The sequence below is a fragment of the Myotis davidii genome, unplaced genomic scaffold (assembly GCF_000327345.1).
Source record: "Myotis davidii unplaced genomic scaffold, ASM32734v1 scaffold59, whole genome shotgun sequence".
NCBI classification, from domain to species: domain Eukaryota; kingdom Metazoa; phylum Chordata; class Mammalia; order Chiroptera; family Vespertilionidae; genus Myotis; species Myotis davidii.
Window position 1 is genome coordinate 9010585 of NW_006293001.1, and position 17346 is coordinate 9027930.

General features: G+C 40.9%; 1 protein-coding gene across 1 annotated transcript; it reads left to right on the forward strand.

The window, feature by feature from the left end:
* Positions 1 to 6: 6 nt before the first annotated feature.
* Positions 7 to 16030, forward strand: KLHL23 (kelch like family member 23). The gene is made up of 3 exons (XM_006766541.2): positions 7 to 1777; positions 7668 to 7820; positions 14912 to 16030. The coding sequence occupies exons 1-3, from the start codon at positions 565 to 567 to the stop codon at positions 15220 to 15222; spliced, it is 1677 nt and encodes a 558-aa protein (XP_006766604.1). The 5' UTR covers positions 7 to 564; the 3' UTR covers positions 15223 to 16030.
* Positions 16031 to 17346: the final 1316 nt, after the last annotated feature.

Consider the following 17346-nt stretch of genomic DNA (forward strand, 5'->3'; position numbering starts at 1 on the left):
GGCGCGGAAACCCTGGCACCGCGGGGAGGGGCGCGCCGCTCTCCTTTCTCGCCTTCCTCCCTCCGGAGAGGTACCGGGCTCCCCTTTTCCAGGACCTCGGGTCCCATTACCTCTCGATCATCCCCCGCTTGGCATCTCGAAGCGGCCTGAAAGCGAAAACGGTTGAATGGGGATCGAACCGAGGCCGGCCCCTCTCGGTTGAATGGGGTGACCCCTCGGGCACTTTGTTTGCCAAGAGCGGGATGTGTCTCGGACGCCTGCTCGGGACAGATGGAGCCGGTGTAATTGGGGTAGGAAATAAAAAAATATTTTTTTCTAGAAAGGACTATTGAAAAATCCGGGGGCTTCATTTCAGGCTCCGAGCTACCCTGAATTTAAATGGACCATCATCCAAATTACGAAATAGTCCATCCACCTTTTGCATTTAGAATGTTGAGCTTAGTGTAGTTTTGGATTTTATTTGGCGCTAAGCAGTCATTCTAATGATTGGAATGTTTAGTATTGATTAATTGAGGTGATATGCACAATTGAAAGCACGTTTATTGTTTCATATTTATTGCAGCCATGGCTCTGAAAGGACAAGAAGATTATATTTACCTTTTTAAGGACTCAGCGCATCCAGTGGATTTTCTGGATGCATTCAAAACATTTTACTTGGATGGATTATTTACTGATATCACCCTTCAGTGTCCGTCAGGCATAATCTTCCATTGTCACCGAGCTGTTTTAGCTGCTTGCAGCAATTATTTTAAGGCAATGTTCACAGCTGACATGAAAGAAAAATTTAAAAATAAAATAAAAATCTGTGGCATCCACCATGATATTTTGGAAGGTCTTGTAAATTATGCATACACTTCTCAAATTGAAATAACGAAAAGAAATGTTCAAAGCCTGCTTGAAGCAGCAGATCTGCTGCAGTTCCTCTCAGTAAAGAAAGCTTGTGAGCAGTTTTTGGTAAGGCATCTGGATATTGATAACTGTATTGGAATGCACTCCTTTGCAGAATTTCACGTATGTCCAGAACTAGAGAAGGAATCTCAGAGAATTCTCTGTTCAAGGTTTAAGGAAGTATGGCAACAAGAAGAATTTCTGGAAACCAGCTTTGAAAAGTTGCTTTTTATCTTGTCCAGAAAGAATCTCAGTGTTTGGAAAGAAGAAGCCATCATAGAGCCAGTTATTAAGTGGACTGCTTACGATGTAGGAAATCGAATTGACTTCCTGTATAATCTACTAAGCTTTATCAACATAGATATAGATCCAGTGTATTTAAAAACAGCTTTAGGCCTTCAAAGAAGCTGCCTACTAACAGAAAATAAGATACGGTCTCTGATATACAATGCTTTGAACACCATGCATAAAGAGCTTTCCCAGCGGTCCACAGCCACAATGTATATCATTGGAGGCTATTACTGGCATCCTTTATCAGAGGTCCACATATGGGATCCTTTGACAAATGTGTGGATTCAGGGAGCAGAAATACCAGATTATACTAGGGAGAGCTATGGTGTTACATGTTTGGGACCCAACATTTATGTAACTGGGGGTTACAGGACAGATAACATAGAAGCTCTTGACACAGTGTGGATCTATAACAGTGAAAGTGATGAATGGACGGAAGGTCTGCCAATGCTCAATGCCAGGTACTACCACTGTGCCGTCACCTTGGGTGGCTGTGTCTATGCTTTAGGCGGTTACAGAAAAGGGGCTCCAGCAGAAGAGGCCGAGTTCTATGATCCATTAAAAGAGAAGTGGATTCCCATTGCAAACATGATTAAAGGTAAGTGCAGATTATGCTTATTCTGTATTTTTTTAGGTGTATAAGGTTAGGCCAACAGCCTTGCTTCTCTTGCAAATAACTTGAAAAAGAATTTACTTGGAATGCTACCTAGGAACTAGAGTGGATTATACAAATAATGTGCAGAATGTTCCAAGTAAAAGCATAGTATAGCAGTCCCCAACTTGTCTGAGATTTATGTGTTTAGAATACTCAGGCTAGAAAAGACATTTTTATATTAGAAACCAGTATAATTCATTCTTCTGACTCTACAACCTGTTTTGAGATCTATTTTTTATTTCCTTATTTTTAAATATATATTTTTTGATTTCTGAGAGGAAGGGAGAGAGAGAGAGAGAGAGAGAGAGAGGAAAAGAGATAGAGAGAGAGAAACATCAGTGATGAGAGAGAATCATTGATCAGCTGCCTCCTGCTCACCCCATACTGGGGATCAAGCCGGCAGTGAGGGCATGTGCCCTGACTGGGAATGGACCTTTCGATACACGGGACAGTGCTCAACCCACTAAGCCACACCAGCCAGGGTGATCTTTCATTAAAACCTTGAAAGTTTTGGCCCCTGAGGGTATAACAAATTACATTCTCTCAAAAACTAGATACAGGCTCTGCTTTATTTTTTTTAGTTGAATTTATTGGGGTGACATTGGTTCACAAAACCATACAGGTTTCAAGTGTACAACTCAACAAAACATCATCTGCACATGGCATTGTGGTCCCATCCCCCAAGCAAAGTCTCTTTCTGTCCCCATTCTCCCCCTCTTTGCCCACCTCCACTTACTCCCCACTGCCCTTTTCCTCTGGCAGTCACCACAGTTATCTGTATTTATATGTTATATAGGTATGTTATGGTTTGTTTGTTTGATTTTTGCTTGATTCCCTCACCTTCTTTCACAAAATTAAAGTCCCCCCCCTCAAAAAAAAGCTCTCTCCCCTCTGACAGCTGTTAGTCTGTTTCATATATCCATGCATCTGTTTCTTTTTTGTTCCTCGGTTTATTTTGTTCATTAGATTCCACATATTAGTGAGATCATATGGTATTTTTTTAAAATATATTTTATTGATTTTTTTACAGAGAGGAAGGGAGAGGGATAGAGAGTTAGAAACATCGCTGAGAGAGAAACATCAATCAGCTGCCTCCTGCACACTCCCTACTGGGGATGTGCCCGCAACCAAGGTACATGCCCTTGACCGGACTCCAACCTGGGACCCTTGAGTTGCAGGCTGACGCTCTATTCACTGAGCCAAACTGGTTAGGGCAAGATCATATGGTATTTATCTTTCTTTGACTGGCTTATTTCACTTAGCATTATAATCTTCAGGTTCATTCATGCTGTCACAAAAGGTAAGGTGTTCTTTCTTTTTTTTTGTATGGCCTAGTAGTATTCCATTGTGTAAATGTACCACAGCTTTTGGACACTTGGGCTGTTTCCAGATCTTGGCTATTGTAAACAATGCTGTTATGAACACAGAGCTGCATATAGTCTCTTGAATTAGTGTTTCAGGTTTCTTTGGATATATTCCTAGAAGTGGGATCACTGGGTCAAAAGGCAGATCCACTTTTAATTCTTTGAGGAAACTCCATACGGTTTTCCACAGTGGCTGTGCCAGTCTGCATCCCCACTAACAGTGCACAAGGGTTCCCTTTTCTCCACATCCTCGCCAGCACTTCTTTGTTGAGCCTCTGCATTTTTGATTCAAGTCTTGTCTCTTAGTGTTAAAGAGAGAGGCAGGCACTAGCTGTTTGGTACTAGATTAGCCTTGCTCTCCTTCCCTCCCCCCGGAAAAAAGTTACACTGGAATCTTAATTACATTTATTTTTTTGGTGCCGGGGAGTGGCACTAAAACAATTGGTGGTTGGTTACCAAATTTGTGTCATTTTATTCCAAATGTTTCTTCCCAGGCCTTTCTGTTTCTTTTTTAACACTGGCGAGGGTGTGGGAATCTGACCTGGCGTGGGAATCTGACCTGGTATGATCCTTGGATGACAAGCAGGAAGCCTGAGAGGCAAAATAGTCTTGTGATCAGGCACACTGCTTCTGAAATGGAACTGCCCGAGTCCAAATCCCAACTTTCCACTCATTTGCTGGCGAGCTTCGGCAAATGGCCATCTGTACAATGGGGGTGACATGACTTAGTTTAGAGTTTTGAGAGGATTAAATGAACTTATGCATGGGAAGCACTTAGCAGCATTAGGCATTGTACTCAGGTACGTCATTATAGAAGAACATGACAGCTTTGATGGGGCGGAAGTATTTTTCATCTTAAATCCTAACCACTCTCCTTCCTGCCCAGCGGTGCAGAAATGATTGGTAGCGTGGGGAAAGGTGGCTTACAGCCTGCTGCTATTGCTGCTCTGATTTTAGACTCTAGCTGAGCATGACCCCTACTTAACAGATTTTCAGTCCCCTCTCCATGGTGATTCCAAATCCTGTCCGACTCCTCTTTTACAAAAGAAATAAGGGCACTGCAAATATTTTAGCAGTTATTGTAAACCTAGATACATTCCTGCCTCTGTTTCTTTTCTTTTTTAAAAAAATGTTTTTGTTGCCTTAGCCAGTTTGGTTCAGTGGATAGAGCGTCAGCCTGTGGACTGAAGGGTCCCAGGGTCAAGGGCATGTACCTCGGTTGCAGGGTCCAGGGCAGAGTGCAGGGCAGAGTGCAGGAGGCAACCAATCGACGTTGCTCTCACATAGATATTTCTCTCTGTCTTTCCCTCTCTCTTTCACTCTCTCTAAAAATCAATGGAAAAATACCGTCGGATGAGGATAAAAAAAAAAAAAAAGATGTTGAAAAACAAATATACAAATAATAAAATAATTTTAAAAATAAATGTTTTTGTTGATTTCAGAGAGAGGAAGGGAGAGGGAGAGAGGGATAGAAACAACAATGTTGAGAAAGAACCATTGATCGGCTGCCCCCCATTGGGGATCAAACCTGCAACCCCGGGCATGTGCCCTGATGGGAATTGAACCTCCTGGTTCATAGGCCGGTGATCAACCATTGAGCCACACCTGTTTGGCTGCCTCTGCTTCTTAATGATAAGTTTCGGTGATTTTTTTTTTTTTAAGTTTCAGTGATTTTGTAGTTTACATTATATTGCTTTGAGGGCAGAAACCTATGACTTTACTGAACTTTCGTTAAAACTTTTGAAGCAGCCGAAACCGGTTTGGCTCAGTGGATAGAGCGTCGGCCTGCGAACTGAAAGGTCCCAGGTTCGATTCCGGTCAAGGGCATGTACCTGGGTTGCGGGCACATCCCCAGTAGGAGATGTGCAGGAGGCAGCTGATCGATGTCTCTCTCTCATCGATGTTTCTAACTCTCTATCTCTCTCCCTTCCTCTCTGTAAAAAATTAATAAAATATATTTAAAAAAAAAAAACTTTTGAAGCAACGCTTGCTGAAAATAAAATGCTGCAATGGTGTATCCACCATGAAAGAAAGCTGAATGTGTTCTTGACAGCTTAAGAGGAACGGGAGGCCCTCATATGCAAAAGTCCTCCCTCACCTACCAGCTGGGTTTGAAATGTCAAAGTTTTATGCTTTTACCTTGAAGGTTTGATTCCTGATTATACCTCATCATCCCAGGGAAGGGTAACGCTTTGTCAGTTATGTGCAGTTTGGGCTGGTTCTGATGCTCAGACTCATGCTGAACTTCTAGTTTCCCGTTCTTATGTAGAAAGGAGAACATTTTCCCCCCAGTTTGTTTTATTTTGTAGTCTCGAAGTGAACTAGCTTCTTTCCTGGGGAATGAGACCTTAAATTGGGTAGAGTCAAATTTCAAATTAATTTCCTTTTTTGGTTGAGGGAGGTACAGAGAAGAAATAAATAGATGGCTTTTTAGGAACTCGTAACTTTTCTTACTCCTCTCATCATAACTGCCCTGCTTATAAACTCACTTTTGGCCCAGCTGGAGTGGCTCAGTGGTTGAACATCAACCCAGGAATCAAGAGGTCATTAGTTCTATTCCCGGTCAGGGAACATACTGGGTTGCAGGCTCCATCCCCATTGGGAGTGGGGGTGGAGATGGGGGCGGGAGGAGGAGTACAGGAGGCAGCTGATCAATGAGGTTTTCTCTCTCATTGATGTTTTTATCTCTTGATCCTTCTCCCTCTCTCTCTAAAAATCAATAAAAACATATTCAAGAAATAAACTCAGTTTTGTTTTGGAGTAGAAATGAACAAGGAGCCTGAACTGCACCCACCATGCAATATCCGAAAATAAAAGTTGGTTGAAAGATTAAGCTGACATTTTGACTAAAATGAGCTTCATCATCATTCTTTCTCTCTTGTTCCCCTGCCGAAACCATTTTCTCTCTCTCATTTTTCTGCGGCATCAGCGTTTCCCTGTTTTCTGAGCTAGGGACCTCAGAATCCGTCTTGTCTTCAACTCAGTCAGTCATCAAGGCCCTGCTGTTTTACCTGTGTCTCTTGCCGCTGTGCACCTTCCTCTATACCAACGGTTCTCAACCTGTGGGTCGCGATCCCTTTAGGGGTCGAACGACCCTTTCACAGGGGTCGCCTAAGACCATCAGAAAACACATATATAATTACATATGTTTTTTGTGATTAATCACTATGCTTTAATTATGTTCAATTTGTAACAATGAAAATACATCCTGCATATCAGATATTTACATTACGATTCATAACAGTAGCAAAATTACAGTTATGAAGTAGCAACGAAAATAATTTTATGGTTGGGGGTCACCACAACATGAGGAGCTGTATTAAAGGGTCGCGGCATTGGGAAGGTTGAGAACCACTGCTCTATACCAAGACTGCTTCTAACTCAGGCCCTCAACACTTTGCACCTGGACCAATTCTATCCTTCAATGCTGTAGTCCCTCCTTTCCTTTGTTTAAAAACTTTAAAAATCCTGTTGAATCGCCTTAGCTGGTTTGGCAGAGTGGATAGAGCTTGCAGACCAAAGGGTCCCGGGTTCGATTCTGGTCCTTGGTTCCAGGCTTCTCCCCAGCCTGGGCCCCTGGTCAGGGTTCATGCAGGAGGCAACCAATTGATGTGTTTCTCTCACATCGATGATTCTCTCTGTCTTTCCCTCTCTCTTCTGCTCTCCCTAAAAAAATCAATGGAAAAATATCCTCGGGTGAGGATTAACAACAACAACAATCCTGTTGAATCAAGTGCAAATTTTTAAATTGGGCATCAGGATTCTTTGCCACGTGGCTCCAACTTACTCTGCCAGCTTTAATTGCCAAGGTCAACCCCAGGTGTGTCACCGTCCCTTCCAGGGTGGCAGAATCAAAACAACTACTTGAATTGTCCAGTAAGCCTTTGCACTTGCCTTGCCCTCACTTCAGTGGCTTCCTCTCAACTCTGCCTGCCCAAGTCCTACCTACTAAGGCCCAAGTCAAATATTGCCACCTCCTGCCATGATTTCCCTAGTCAAAAGTAATGTCTCATTGTTTTGCACATCCACAGTAGTAGGTCTGTACCCTGTGTTCTAGTTGTGTAAATGTCTCATCCTCTTTTAAAAGAGTACAAGGAGCCTTTCTTTTTAGAAAAAAATATTTTTATTGATTTTAGAGAGGAATGGAGAGGGAGAGGGAGATAGAAACGTCAACGATGAGAGAGAATTTTTGATCGGCTGCCTCCTGCACTCCCCAAACTGGGGATTGAGCCTGCAACCCAGGCATGTGCCCTGACCAGAAATCGAACCGTGAACCCCTGGTTTATAGGTCGACGCTCCACCACTGCGACACGCTATCTGGGCAGGAGCCTTTCTTTTTCATTCTTCTGTCCCTCAGAGCACCTAGGACAGTGCCTTATATCTACTATCCATAACAAAGACAATACAGTTATTCATTGCAAAGCAGAATGAAAGATCAATCTGAGGATGTGATTTTAATTAACACACAGGTGTGGGAAATGCTACGGCCTGTGTCTTACATGAAGTTATCTACGTCATTGGTGGACACTGTGGCTACAGGGGGAGCTGCACCTATGACAAGGTCCAGAGCTACAATTCGGATATCAACGAATGGAGCCTCATCACTTCTGGTCCCCATCCAGGTAACAAAATGCTGTCTTAATAGTGCAGGTCGTGATACAGCCTATTAGTGTGAGAGATGGCTAAAAATGGGCTGGAAATAGGAAAACGCTAAGTTTACAGTAGACTACACATGGGTTTAATTAAAAGGCTCAAAATATTCATGTGTCCATGTAACAATAATCACAATTTAGATTATTCAGATTAGATCATGTCTACAGATACTTCCCCTCATGTCATTACACAACATACATTTTAAGCCTCTGTGAATAAAAGTAGTTTCTTTAAAAAAATTTTTCAACCCTAGCTGGTTTGGCTCAGTGGATAGAGCATTGGCCTACGGACTGAAGGGTCCCGGGTTTGATTCCGAACAAGGGCACATGCCCAGATTGCAGGCTCGATCCCCAGTAGGGGGCATGCAGGAGGCAGCCAATCAATGATTCTCATCATTGATGTTTCTGTCTCTCTCTCCCTCTCACTTCCTCTCTGAAATCAAAAGTATATTAAAGAAACATTTTTTTTTACCTAGATTCTTTTTTGTTTTCCTTATGTGCTTTTTTTCATTTACATGCATTATATAAAACATAACTTTTATAGACAGATAAAAGGCACTAGTCTATCAAATATTGGGAAGGGTACCGGTGGAGCCACTGCCAGTGCTGGACATACATGTGACATTGGGTTTAGAGAGCAGCCTAGCTGCCAGTGATTCTGGCTCTGCTGCTGGTTCTGTGGACTTTGACAAGTTTACTGAAGCTCTCAGGACATTAGCAGCAGGAGATGTTTTCTTCTTTTAGAAGCATACTCTTTCTGGGTTTCAATAACTATTAAGCACTCCCTCCTACCATGTGTAGAGCCTTATGTTGGCCTTACTTTAACAACCATAAAGGGGACATGTCTGCCCACAAGGAATGGCCTGCTTTCTTTGGTGTCTTTTGTTCTTTGACTTGTGTCTTTGAAGAACTTGGGGAAAGCATAAGCTATGTCCTGTTACAGTTATGCCTTATGTTTAAGTTTTTCATTAGGAAAGATTTATATCACCAAATCACCATACTACTTATTGTCATTTTCCGTATAGCATCAGGCTTCCATGTGGGTTACTGGGGAGCGTAACTGAAATTCACAAGCTGGAACCCTCTGAGAGTAATAGTAACAGCTAACCTTGAGCACTTCTCATAGGCCAGGTATTAACTAAACACTTTGCATGTAATATTACCTTAAGTTCTAACCACAACCCTGTTAGTAGGTATTGTTTACCTGTTACATATTTGGAAATGGAGGCTTAGAAAGGATAAGTACCTTTGCCAAGGACACACAGTTTGGAAGTGACAGATGAGGATTCAGTTCAGACAGATTGCATAACCTGTGCTGTAACTACTAAGCAGGCTGCCTCTCCTTAAGGGAGCAGTCTCTCCTGCTTTTGACCAGTGCAGCTACTAACACCCATAGGTCACATATGTCATCTCACAGTTCAGGTCGAGCACACCTGGATCAGGGGCTGCATCTCCGTAGGTCATGGGCTTTGCATAAGAATACACTTCAGCCTTAGGCTGTCCTGGCTCTGAAGATATCATGGAATGGAGAGACTGTTTCCTAGTAGCCCATATGTACTATCGCAGACTCCCACCACTTTCCATATGACCAATGAAGTTATAATGGAAAATAATATTAACAGCTCATATTGAGTAATAGCTAACATTTATTCAGTAAGAATGTGCCAGGAACTAACTATTCCAATAGTTTTACATGTGTTCATCCACGTAAACCCTACCGCAATCTTGTGAGCTAGATGCTATTATTATCTCTATTTTCTAAGGCACACAGTAAATAAATTGCCCAAGGTCAGCCAGCTAGTGCTCGTTAGAGGTGAGGTTTTAATCCAGACAATCTGCCTGGGAACACCATGCTCTTCACAACTACGCTATTATCTCATTTGATCCTCCAGTTAACCTTATGAGTTAGCTATTACTTTGATTTAGCTTTACAAAGAAAATCCAATATATGAAAAGTCAGATTAACAAACTAGAGGATAGTTATTTACATTATAAATAATATTTATTTCATAAAGGAGTTCTTTGAAAAATAAATATCCCATAGCATATTCTAATTAAAAATAACTTGTTCACTGCTTGAAAAAGCCTAAAAGTCAGTGAGATTTAAGCCAAGGTGTGAAAAGCCATGACAAATTGAAAAATCAATTAGAAATAAATATTAAATTACAGTATAAATCAGGGGGAACTTATAATCCAATTTTTTAAAAATATATTTTATTATTTTTTTTACAGAGAGGAAGGGAGAGGGATAGAGAGCTAGAAACATCAATGAGAGAGAAACATCGATCAGCTGCCTCCTGCACACTCCTTATTGGGGATATGTCTGCAACCAAGGTACATGCCCTTGACCAGAATCGAACCTGGGACCCTTCAGTCCACAGGCCGACGCTCTATCCACTGAGCCAAACCGGTCAGGGCTATAATCCAATTTTTAAAGTTTTGATTTACATTAGACTTTTCCCTGAAGTAATATAAGAAACAAAGTTATCAAATTAGCACTCTGCATGGAATATTCTGTTTGGCTCTTACAGTGTTTAAAATATTTTTGAACTGGCTTGTTACCAATATTTAAAATTCAGGAGATTTCAAATAAAAACCATGATTTCTGGTCTTAGAAAACTTGGCAGGTCTGGCTCATATTCCTTCCTGACAGCAATCACTGTGGCCAATTAGTGGCTGTTGCCTTTAGATGATGTCAGTAGTATCTCCCATCCTCCTCACATCACAGAACTAGGGCCCGTGCTGTTGTTTTTACCCCTAGCCTGCTTCATTCTGCTAGTCTGTTATCTCCTTAGCCCTTAGAGCAGCGGTTCTCAACCTGTGGGTTGCGACCCTTTGGCAGTCAAACGACCCTTTCACAGGGGTCACCTAAGACCATCCTGCATAGCAGATATTTACATTACAATTCATAACAGTAGCAACATTACAGTTATGATGTAGCAACGAAAATAATTTTATGGTTGGGTCACAACATGAGGAACTGTATTTAAAGGGCCAGAAGGTTGAGAACCACTGCCTTAGAGGCATTTGGATCTACATCGTCTAAATTATAGCAAGGTCTGCTTCTTTTTTTCTTTCTAAATATATTTGTATTGTTGATAGTATTATAGCTATCTCCCATTTCCCTCCCCTTTACCCCCCTCCTGCCAGGCCCTACCCACCCTCCCAGGTACAAGGTATGCTTCTTAGCATTTTAGGAGCACCTCCTGAAGAATGTCAGTGTTGAGTCCACCTTATAGATATATAGCTTAGACTACTATTGTTTTTAGAACATAATATAATCATGATCTTTTACTTTTTAACATTTTTTAAAAATTGATTTTGAGAGAGAGAGGATAAGGTAAGGAGAGAGAGATAGAAACATTGATGTGAGAGCTAAACATCGATTGACTGCCTCAAGCCCAGGCATGTGACCTGACCGGGAATCGAACATATTTTTTGAGACCTTACTTGGGGAAAGATATCATTCCAATTATTATGTAAGATACAAAGATAAGCCGAAACCGGTTTGGCTCAGTGGATAGAGCGTCGGTCTGCGGACTGAAAGGTCCCGGGTTCGATTCCGGTCAAGGGCATGTACCTGGGTTGCGGGCACATCCCCAGTGGGGGATGTGCGGGAGCTGGCTGGTCGATGTTTCTCTCTCATCGATGTTTCTGACTCTCTGTCTCTCTCCCTTCCTTTCTGTAAAGAATCAATGAAAAAAAAAAAAAAGATACCAAGATAATTAAAGGATAGTCTCTACTACCAAAGGAACTCAGAATCTGGTAGCAAATGTACATTCATAATGGGAATACAAGACAATCTTACAACTACCTGCTATTGACATTGAGGGGGGAGAGAGCTCGAGTCTAATTAAGGGGAATCTAGAAGCTTCAGGAGTAGCTTGTTATGATTTAGGCCGTAAAGAATGGCTGCAATTAAGGAAGGTAGTTTTTGAGGAAGGTTTTCTGGCAGAAAATTAGCCAGTGAAGGAAGGCAGAAGGGAAAGTTCCAGGTTTATTTCAGTTCCTGGAGTAGATATATATGAATGAGATGTAAGAGGGTAGAATGAGAGACTGGATGGGAAAGTTCAGTTGAGGAGTGTACCAGGGAGGGCTTTGGATGGCTCTCGATTCCTGGAGAGACTGGTGCTGCAGAGCATACAAGCGTCATCTAAGGCAACAACCACTACTTGGCCACAGTGATTGCTGTCAGGAAGAAATATGAGCCAGGAAAATTTAAAAATGGAGAACTGTGAGAGATGTCAGAGCAAGAGAATGGGGTGTGATCCGTTCTAGTTTTAAGAAGAGAGCTCCTTTTAGAATAGATTGGGAGAAAGACGGCAGTGAGATCTACTAAAACTATTGGTAATAAACCAGGTAGGAAATGCTGAAAGCCTGAAGTGGTGGAGTAGAAAATGGGCAGATATGAGGAAAGTTATAGATTCGACATTGATTGAATTGGTCGTGATTGCTGTTTTGACTGATTAGATACAGGAAATGAGGGAGAGAAAGTAGTTGACAGTCATTCCAAGGTCTCTGGCTGGTTGACTGGGAGGATGGGGAGGATTGAAGGCCAATAGGAAGGGAGAAGTGGAGCGATAATGAGCTGGATATCCAATGAGTTGGATAACCAGAGGAGCTGTCCAGAAAGCAATAGGAATTGCGGTTCTGCAACTCAGGAGGAAGAATGCAGCTAAATATAGATCTGGGAGTTGTTTACTTGGAGGTGATGGCTATGGGTGTGGGGATGAATGAGATGTCATGGGAGGGTGGGACCAACAGTACAGCTATGGGCAGAACCTTGAGAAATAGCATTAGTTAAGGGTTGAGTTGAGGAAGAAGGGGGCATGAAGAACAGCGAAGCAGCTGTAAGTGATAAAGGAGAAAAAGCGGTGGGTGGCTGGGTCATGTGGGAAGAGAGCTCTCTCCTGGCTCTTCCTAGTAACAGCTTAGCTCTTGGTTCTCACTTTCCGATGGGATAAGGACGTTATGTTACATAAGCTGTATAGGTCTCTTTAGTCAGAGAGTGATTGCTATCTTGACTGATTAGATACAGGAAATGAGGGAGAGAAAGGAGTTGACAGTCACTCCAGGGTCAACGTCAAATCTATAACATTCCTCACATCTGCTTAGGAAAAAAAAATTTGAAATCATTTCAATGAGTATTTCATACATGAAAATATTGTGGTTGTCTCTGAATCCTTCATGGGTTTTTTCACTTCACTCATGTAATACCTAATGCAGACTGCCATGCATTTGTAGTAAATATTTGTGTGTAAACTCAGAGCCGTGACAAATAGCACTATTCCCATGCTTGGTTTGAAATTGTTCATTTATTCATTTGTCTGAGATATTTGCTGAGTGCTTTCTATATGCTACTTTTAGTGCTGAGAGCACAATAAATAAGATTCAGCCCCTGGGCCTCAGTTACTTCATAGAGTGACAACAAGAAACAAAGCAGTTACAGCTGAAGAAGAAAGAGTTTCCATCAATGCAATAGAACTTTATGTTGTATTTGGGTAATGGGAAAAATTATCAGGAATCACTGTATTTTATTTTATTTTTAATCTTCACCTGAGGATATTTTTTTCTTTGGTTTTGAGAGGGAGTGGAAGAGAGAAGGCCCAGGTCAGGGAGGTGCCTGTAACTGAGGTACATGCCCTTGACCAGAGTCGAAACCAGGACCCTCCGGTCCAAAGGCTGACTATCTACTGAGCCAAACCAGCTAGGGCAGGAATCACTTTATTTTAAATGTATTTATTGCTATAGGAAGATTGAGATATCTTTCTTTTCTTTTTTAAATATATTTTTATTGATTTCAGAGAGGCCGGGAGAGGGAGAGAGAGACAGAGACATCAATGATGAGAGAGACTCATTGATTGGCTGCCCCCTGCATACCCCACATGGGATGGAGCCCGAAACCCAGGCATGTGCCCTGACCAGGAATTGAACTGTGACCTCCTGGTTCATATGTCAATGCTCAACCACTGAGCCATGCCAGCTAGGCAAGATATCTCTCTTAATATACAAACCACAAATAGAGGGTTTTTTGGTCAACTTTGAATAATTTAAGAAAAGCCTCGTGAACTCATTGTTGAATCACATCAGCTCATAAAATTTTTGTGTCATCGTGAATTTTAACAATAACCATTTGATGGAATGATTCATATCCTCCTATATAATAAAAATCTAATATGCAAATTGTCCCCTCAGGAGTTTGACCAGGAGACCTGGAGTTCAGTCACTCGCTATGATGTGCGATGACCACCAGGGGGCGGTGCAAAACGTGGCGGGGCGCTGAGGGATCGAGGGAAGGGGGAGGCAGGGAGGCGGGGAACCTGATTGGCCCTGATTTCTGGCTAGGCCTAGGGACCCTACCAGTGCACGAATTTTATATAAACAATGTTTCACAAATATTTTAAACAACTAAATCCAATAAAAATTCTACGTGTATATAACTGGAAAGGAACAAATGGGTTTTTCAGAGGTGGGAAAATTCTTATTTTCTTGTCAGAAACTTGACAATAACAGAATGTGGACTCAAAGCAAAAGTGCCCATCTTCTGAGTCTTAGCCTTTAAAACCTAGATAGCAAGAACTTAACTGATAAGAATTTGTCTTCCATTCTTAATGAAGAAATCACATTTTTGATCTCACATTGTCTCTTTCTGGAGAGGGGCTTATAAAGCTTTTCTTTCACAAAATCACAGGAGGGCACATTTAGGCACAGAAGGCAAAGGGTACAATTTATTCATTGATCCAACAAACACTCATTGGGTCCATACACTTGCCATTCTCCAACTGGAAATGGAGCAGACGGCAGGGAGACAGGAAACAAGTCACACACCAGATCATGAAAAGTGCTATGGGGAGAATTAAAACAGGGTAATGTGGTAGAGAGCATGGCAGGTGAAAGGGAATGGGTCTTATGGCCCAGTGTTGTGGTAGTGTGTGCTGGAGTCAAAATGTCACGACTATTCTATGTTTGTATGCATAATTATAAAGGATCATTACATCACCACCCTAAGGTACCCCTTTTGTTTGTTATCCTACTAAAATTTGCTTTTTTCTTTTTAATAGAATATGGACTGTGTTCAGTACCATTTGAAAGTAAGCTCTATCTAGTTGGCGGACAAACTACAATCACGGAATGCTATGACCCTGAACAAAATGAGTGGAGAGAGATAGCTCCCATGATGGAAAGGAGGATGGAGTGTGGTGCTGTCATCATGAATGGATGTATCTATGTCACTGGGGGATATTCCTATTCAAAGGGAACCTATCTTCAGAGCATTGAAAAGTACGATCCAGACCTTAATAAGTGGGAAATCGTGGGTAATCTTCCAAGTGCCATGCGGTCCCACGGATGCGTTTGTGTGTATAATGTCTGATTGGATTTGTAGAAATGACCGAGTCATCACTGTTTTGGGGTGTAGTAAAAAAAAAAATGCAGAGTTTGGAGTTCCTTGCTTCTTGTTGTGGCCTGGCACATAATAGGTAAATTTTCATTTCTAACACCCACTCTATACCTCAGTCCAGTGATGAATGATCAAGAGAAATCTAATGTATGTTTGCAATTGAAACAACGGGGTTAGCATCTATAATCTCTGATTTTTGAAGGTGGTATATTGGACGCTTGGTAAAAGGTGGAATGCCTTCGTCGTAAATTTTTTCTCTGGTAGCATGAACACTGGGTGCAGGACAGAATCATTCTTTGGAATGAAATGTCTCTTATGACCCTCTAATGTAATTGACAGTGTACATTAAGGTTCTATTTAGCTAGTAGAGAATTTGTAATTTAAGGAGGGAATCTTCTCTACCTCTGAAAAATCAACACTTAAAAATAAATTTTTTTTATCACCTTTAGAATTATTTAGAATGTGGTCTTACTTTAAATCTAGTTTTTTTTCCTTTGTTGTGTGTATAATTCATTGTTATTCTTTATTTACTGATTAACATATACATAAGATACTGTGCAAAAGATAATTACTGTTGAGAGTTTACAAACTAAATGTAAAAGAATGGCATATCTGAAAAATTGCAAAGAAAATAGTCAAACATTTGCTGATGGTAAGAACTGTTTTTAATATTCAGCTTTGATATAAATCACTAGGTTAGGTATCTTTCTTTTAAGCATGTTAGAAAATCCTCTTTATTCTTAAGTATAGACACGTCTGCATATAAAATTGAATTTTAGAGCAGAAAGCATGCAGAGCAGTTGTGATATAGTAGAAAATACCTTGATGAGAAGTTTGCATCCATTTCCCAGCTCTGCCACTAACTAGAACCTCTCCTCAATTAGAGGTTCCCAGCCCAGGCACACAGGCACTTTTGGTCATACGTGTGCCTAGATGTGGATCCTCATAACCCTTGGGGCAGCCATCAGTGGCCTGCGTGGCTGCAATTTCTGGGCCAGCAACACTTTGTCCATTTTCTATACCTGTCCCTGTGTGCTATAACTTGAGAAAAGTTGGGAAACGTTGCTTTAGTTAACTCATCTAAACTATTAGTAATCTGTTTAGACCATCTATCCACACCCTTCATTTTTTTAAAAAGAGATAGTTATTTTTAACTTTAAATACAGAAGTTTAAAATTACTTAACACTTCTTTTTTTTAATTTTAGAAAGAAACTGTGTAAATGCATTTACTTTAGATGGCATTTAAATAGATATAATGCCCTGGCCAGTAATGTTTGGCTCAGTGGATAGAGCGTTGGCCTGCGGACTGAAGGGTCCCAGGTTTGATTCTGGCCAAGGGCACATGCCCAGGTTGCAGGCTCAATCCCCAGTGGGGGGCATGCAGGAGGCAGCTGATCAATGATTCTCTCTCATCATTGATGTTTCTATCTCTCTCTCTCTCTCCCATCCTCTCTGAAATCAATAAAGAAATATATTTAATACATAAAATAAACAGATTCAACCCTTTTGGATTGCAACCTGGTACTACATAGAAAGAGCCATGAAATTGACCATATCTTTGCCCTTAAATTCCACTCCTAAAAAATAATGTAAAAACAAAACAAACTTAAAAAAGGCAAATGCATGAAGATGTTTATGTCTGTATTACTTATAATATCAAAAAATTGGAAATAATCTACATGTTAAAGAAGAAAATGGGCTAATAAAAACAGTGAAATGTTATAGTGCTATTAAAATAATGATTTGGAAGGCTGTAGTAATATGGACGTGTCTGTAAAATAATAAGTAAAGTAAGCACAAAGTAAAATAGTATGAACCCTTTGATTGTGATTTTGTAAAATCTTTATGCATGTGGAAGGTAATTTGCAAAACTGAAATTCATTGTGTTAGTGTAGGGGGATATGGAATGATTTTTAATTTATTTAAATGTCGTTCTTTAATATGACTTTGCATTTTCAATAAAAATAAATAAAGCACTATATGTGGTAAACTGCTTGAATTTGGTCCAGTTGAGTTGAAGGATAGTCTGACTTAGTGAAATACCTGAATTATAGACTCTTTCAGTCTGTAACTGAATTACAGACTATTTTATTGCT